At 49.7% G+C, this 6,186-nt stretch overlaps 1 protein-coding gene across 1 annotated transcript; it reads left to right on the top strand.

Moving 5' to 3' along the window:
• Window positions 1–541: 541 nt before the first annotated feature.
• On the top strand, window positions 542–5,426 carry LOC143155943 (lysozyme g-like). The gene is made up of 5 exons (XM_076328909.1): window positions 542–605; window positions 1,445–1,534; window positions 2,594–2,790; window positions 3,045–3,183; window positions 4,248–5,426. Exons 1-5 carry the CDS (start codon window positions 563–565, stop codon window positions 4,376–4,378), a joined length of 600 nt encoding a protein of 199 aa, XP_076185024.1. The 5' UTR covers window positions 542–562; the 3' UTR covers window positions 4,379–5,426.
• Window positions 5,427–6,186: the final 760 nt, after the last annotated feature.

Below are 6,186 nucleotides of genomic sequence, written 5' to 3'. Positions count from 1 at the left end.
GTGCACTCAAACACTTATATAATTAAAGCAAAGGTACTGTACCTTCTCATCATAAAGACATGCTACAGGTGTTCAGGAGGGGCCATGTGAGCAGGTGATATGAAGTGACAGGGACTAAAAAATCCCTGCTGGCCCAGGCTGCTGACAGGGACCTCCATGCTCCCGAGCTCCCCAGGCTCGGCCTTTCCCTCTTGGTGTGATGGTGTAGTGGCACATGAGAGGGAGGAGACATTCAGCCGCAGGAGAAGCCTGTATCCCCCAAACAAGGAGGAAATAATGAGCAGATGGGGCTCTCATCACTTGCTTCTCCTCCCACCACCACTCTCTGAAGCTGGCGGTTGCATCCTGTGCTGGGGGCGAGGGGGGGAGCATGCTGCGGAGAGGGTGCCTCCGCTCCCCAACCCGTCTTCAGCTAATGCCACCCCCATCTGGTGCCTCGGGGTGGGAGTTTATGGCACGCAAACTTTGCTGCAGGGCTGTTGAAAATCAGCACTGATTTCTTCACATTTTGCAAACCACTGTGTTTCCAGGTCTCCTGGGGCAGCTGAGGAGAGCCATCACCATGATCCCTGCACTGCTCTTTCTGGGCCTTATGGCCTTTGTCGGTGAGCTGGGGTTTGGGTTTGGTTTGCTGTCAAAAGCACCCTGGGAACTGTTTGCAGAGGGACTGTGGAGAGGAGGCATGCGGTCAGGCCTGAGGTCCCCTTTCTGCACAGTGCTGTAAAACCCTGTGTGGCTGAAGGTCCTCAGCTGCTGTATGAGGCTGCTTGCCGCCCACCTGCATCCTTTAAACCAGCACGTCTGGAGTACGGGACTGACACCAAAAGGGAGTCACAGACATACCTCCTCTTGATTTTTCCCTGCTAACCTTATCCAATCTCTTTGCCTACTCAGAAATGGTCTCACAAATGTCACAGGCTGTTTGATGGAGGCTATTCATTCCTCATTTACTGAGGAAACAGGGTAATTGGCCCAGGCTGAGGCAAGCACTCTCCTGAATTAATTCCTCACCAAGTTACGGAGGGATACAGGAGACATTCCCAGCCAGGATGCTCAGGTACTGCCAGCTGTCATCTGAGGGGTCCCAGACATCGGAGGGCATCGAATAGGAAAAACCCTCTGAAATAAATGCAGAGGCTGTGGTTCCCCTCTCCCACACCAGCCTTTAGACCTAACAGGGCAGACGCCTATTCATCTGAATTGTCATTAGCTTCGTTCGCTTCAGCCTATTCAATTAGAAAAGAACAAACTTCTGTTCTCTAGCTTTCATTGATAATGTTACTGATGGAGAACAGTGGCAATGATGCAAGCATGGCCAACACAAGGTGATGTGGATTATGAGTCTGCATGAATTCCTCATGCTTGACTTGTACTCACTCGCAGCACGCTGCATGATATTGCTCTGAGATCTTACATGTTCAAACACTTCCGTTTAATTTTTCAGCTCCATCCATGAGTTACAGTTGCTATGGTGATATAAGTGCTCTTCAAGCCCCCACAATCTCCTGTACAGCCGTAAGAGCCCCAGGCTGTGGTAGGTATCATTCACTGCTTGATTTGTCAACCTGTTTGTACCTGACAGAGAGATGCTTAGCCTTCCATTAAATGTAGTGCAACTATTCAATTATCCAAAAGGGAGAAAGCAACACCTTCCCAAATAGCAGGTGCTGTGAAGCCTTCAGACCTGGTGGGAAGTGGGAGGACAAACTTTAGGTCCCATAGTCAGGATCTTCAGCCTCTAAGCAAAGGGAAATGGAGCAACACATTTTCAGTCAAAACAGCTTCTTCATCAGCCAGGACTTCAGCATCAGCATCCTCACAAAACCACGGGCCTCTCAGCTCAAAGGGGAAGATGTGCAGAGCCAGGCCCTGAATGCTGGCGTGTTGGCTGAGCTGGCCAGCAGTGACCTTCCAGAGACACATTTTGCAGGGGGAAGGTCCCAGGTGTGTAGCCATCCTACCTCTGGGTGACCTGTTTTTGGTAACTCCTTCCCATTTCCCTCTTTCTTGCCTTGTGTTATTGCCCCGTGCACAGCTGACTACCTCAGGTTCATAGTGCCCAGACCTCCAGGGACTCTGCCACATACCTCGGACGTAGACATCTCTGGGGCAGACACCTGACTGCGGGTGTCCAAGCGTGGATCTGAATCCGCTTGCTTGTTTTCAAGCTGTTCCAAAATTACTTTAAAAAACCCCCACCTTTCTATGCACAGACTAACAATGTAGCTGTTACTGCAGTTTGGCCAGTCAGTAGTAACGCATCTCTCACTTTTTTCAAATGAAATTTGAAATTTCACTTTTCCGACTCCAGAGCCACATTTCCAGCAGTCCAGCAGCAGGAAAGGACCATGAACCTGGTCTTCCACCTGAGAAGCTGCTCTCTTCCCCTCATTGCCCTCGGGTACTGGCACGGCAGCTCCCCGGCCATGGTCGGAGCCAATAGGGCTGTGCTTGTTCCTCAAGTGCCGCTGCGTGACTCAGCGTAGCTGTGTTTTCTTCAAAACTGGAGTTACTCCTTTAATACACCTGCTCAAGGGGAAAGCGAGGGTTTTGGATGGGAGGGTGTGTAAGTCTGCCTTTTCCTACACCACAGGACTTGCCATGGTACGGAGGACTGCTGAGGCAGACATCGTACGCCTGAGGAAATACGAGACCCCAATTAAGAGAGTAGCCAGAAACCTGTGCTTGGACCCGGCTCTCATTGCTGCCATCATCTCGCAGGAGAGCCGTGTTGGCCTGCTCCTGGACAATGGCTGGGACCAGGAACGGCACAAGTACGGCTTGATGCAGGTACATCGGGATGATAAGTATGAGTAACAGAACAGTAATATAGTGTATGTCCCAGGGCCTTACCTTAGCAAATGACAGTTCTATGTTCAAGACAGCACTTAAATGCGTTCCCTCTACATCAAAGGTTGTGTTTAAGTATTGTCCTGAATAAGGTCACTTCAATGAGTCACAGCCTGGGATTACAAAGAAGAGGGGGAAGCGACAGTGGTGGTTGTGTTCAGAGGGAAACCAATTTTCTTGCTTGACTTTTCTAGCTTGGCGGGCAGCAACACCAGCCTTTCGGAGTGTGGGATAGTGAAGAACACATAAATCAGTGCTCAACTATCCTGGTTCTTGCAATTAATGAAGTACGGGCAAGACATCCTACCTGGACCTGGGACCAGCAGCTGAGAGGTACACGATGGGCTATATACTAGAAAGGGACACACTGAGTGATGGGAGTGCTGTGCATTTGTTGGTGTCACTTTTAAGGGAAAAAGAGCATCAATCTGGCAGATTTTACAGCATCTCTTACCAAAAAAAAAAAATCAAACCCCAGACTTTTCTAGTTTAAAAGAGGCGATCCCAAAACAGCAGACTGGCAAGAGGTCTGAATATAGACTCAGCCCCCCAGCTCAAAGCACTGTCCACAGGGCCTCCATGTTTCTGCCTGCAGAAGAGAGAATGTGGTGGGACACCAAGCTCCTTGGCAGCCTTGCTGCAGTAGGAAGCAGTGGGAAACCAGCCCAGCCTGGGAGCTGCCGCAGTGGCATGGAGGTACCCCATGCAGGGCTGGGCAAAGGTGTCAGGGCACAGCCTCGGCAGGTTGCCCCTTGACTTCAGTGACACACACCCACAGAGGGCCACTACATTGAGAGGCTGGGCCACCGCTGGTAAATGGCTGGATCCAGGACCTCCTTAAATTCCCTGGAAAAGGCATTGTGCTCAGTGAACGTGAAGAGGTCTCAAGTTATCCTCTTATCTGTTCATCCTACAAATGAAATGGCTGTCAGGTGTATAAATAAGGTAGAAACCAACCAAACAAAAGCCACTGGGGAAGGCAGAAATTGAGGCACCACCACACAACAGGCTTATCACGGCAGGCTGTTAAGTTGTGTCAAGGAAGCTTGGGATCCAGGTTTCCTTGTAGTCTGTGTTACCTGCCTGCTGGTTTGTTCACCCTATGCTATTTCTTACTCTCCCGTCCTTGTTCTGCCACTGCCTTTTTAGATTACACCCTTTTCTGGGACCAGCGTGCCATTCCCACCTGCATTTGGAGAGAGTCATGGGTTCCTTCATTATAGAAATAAGGATTTTGCAAAATCAGTCACTTTTTTACAACAATGCACAATTAGCAATTTCCCAAGCAGTTGTGTAGGTTTGGTGAGATGCATGGCCTTTTTGGCTAGGAATTTTTACTTTTAAATCTCTATTTCTTTCTTACAAGCCCATAACAACTCCTTCTTAACTCTTTCCAGGGGGAATCTGCACCTACCGTGCAAAAATGGGCAACTTCCAGCCCTATGAGGAAGACCCATGTGAAAGAGACAACTACTACGTCAACAGCGTGATTAGGCGAGCCCAGTACTTTAAGAGACATGGGTTCTAGCTCATAAACCTGCCCCGCCACCGAGACTCTCCTCTACATAGACTAGCCCAGTAGTGATCATAGTGCCCAGAGCAGTTCCTCAGGTCTCCTGGCAGGACCAATGCTGGTGGCAACGGCAACGGCACCTTGCTCGCTCTGGCAAACCCCAGCTCCCCGCTTGCCGATGGGCGAGCTCAGCACTGCCTTCCAGGGGACCTGCAGGGACGAGAAACCATGAGCTTGGGGCCTTTGAAAGCTAGGCGGGGACAGACCAGCGATGTTTAAGTGCTGAGTGAGGAAAGTGCCTCCTCTCATTCAGAGCTGAATCCAGGGCTGTCCATGCATCCCCCAGGTGCAGGCGTGCAAGCGGCTCTCCATGGGCATCGGCTGTGCTCTTCCTGCCTCTTCCATCTACCTTCTTCCCTCTCCCTGGCCAACAAGGGGAAGAAGCCCCTGAATTGAAATCTTCCTTCCTCTTGATTGTGCTAGCTACTGGGCAATGAAGAGACTTCTCGATGACCCTCTGCTCACTGCATGTTTCTGCACTAGCTGTGTATTCCTGTGGCCAACCTTTTGGGGCACAATGCTAAACACACTTCTGTTAGTCTCCCAAGCCATGGAGTCCATGGCCATGGTGGGGCTGGTGGCCTCTTCAGGGTGAAAAGCAGCCTCACACAGTGGAAATCCTCTATATGGGAAGTACTGCAAGTGCCATAGCAGGCATGCAAAACACCTTTCCATTAGTGAGCAGCCCTCCAAGCAGGAGCCGGCCCCGTATGTACCTGCCCCAGGAGCTGTATCCCAACAATAGTGTTGGTAAAAAAAACCCACAACCTTTCCTGCTTTAGCTTTGGCACCTTCATGCTGGGTTTCCTCCAAGTTTAAAAGCGTTTCAGCATCTGTCCCTCTGCCAGGAATCCCAGCTTCTAATTAGGAGTGAATTAGCTCTGGGTTTATAAGCTCTGTTTGAAAGTGTTCTTCAATGAGGATGGGTCTGGGTGCAAATTTAGGTTTACTGAGAATAATACTCAGAATAAGACAGAAAATAAAGATAAATGTTGAATCCAAATGTTTTAATTTTTTTTCATGGGGCCCAGTGGGTGGCAACCTGAGTAAATAACCCAATTTGATACTCTCGGAATGGGTCTAAAACTCAGTTTGAGAACAGGGAGAGGAAAATGGTGCTGCAGACTGGGGTGGGTGAGAAGATCTGGGCTGGGAGGCAGAGCGTGAGGCAGCCTGAGCCCAGCCTCTCACCCCATACCTGTGAACAGGGGAATAAGGACGTTCACATTTAGCCTTTTGACTAACCATTTTGGAGGCGTCAGGGCACCTTTCTGCCGGCTGTCATCATTGCCGATGCAGAAGCGATGTGCCTAGCGGTCCCTGCCCGGCAGCACGGGGCTGCGCTGCGCGTGTGCCTGGGCTGCCGGGCAGGGTGGATGCAGGCAACGTGAGAACTCATTTGGAGACAGCTTTGGCAAGTGGAGCAATTTTAACGCTGTGCTCCTTCTCTTGCCAGTCACTCATCTGCTTACCGTCGCGGCAAGGACTGTGCGTGATTAACGTATTTGCAAGCAAACTCATTTTATCACCTCTGGATACCAGAGGGAGCTCTAGGACGTCTCTAACGTTACTGGGTTTTTTTTAAGACTACAGAAAACAGTTCAGTGTTGAGCAACCGGAGGTATTAAACTATATATTATTTAGTCATTAGTGAATTCTGCACTATATTAAGATAATTTTAGTAAAATCACTACTTTGTAACACAAACTTGTGAAACATATCACATGGTTTGATCCCCTCTACTTGAAATAGCTTGTGTAAAA

Source organism: Aptenodytes patagonicus, chromosome 1 (genome assembly GCF_965638725.1).
Source record: "Aptenodytes patagonicus chromosome 1, bAptPat1.pri.cur, whole genome shotgun sequence".
Lineage (NCBI taxonomy): Eukaryota > Metazoa > Chordata > Aves > Sphenisciformes > Spheniscidae > Aptenodytes > Aptenodytes patagonicus.
The sequence above is the reverse complement of the archived record's forward strand: the minus strand, read 5'-3'. Positions and strand labels throughout refer to the sequence as shown.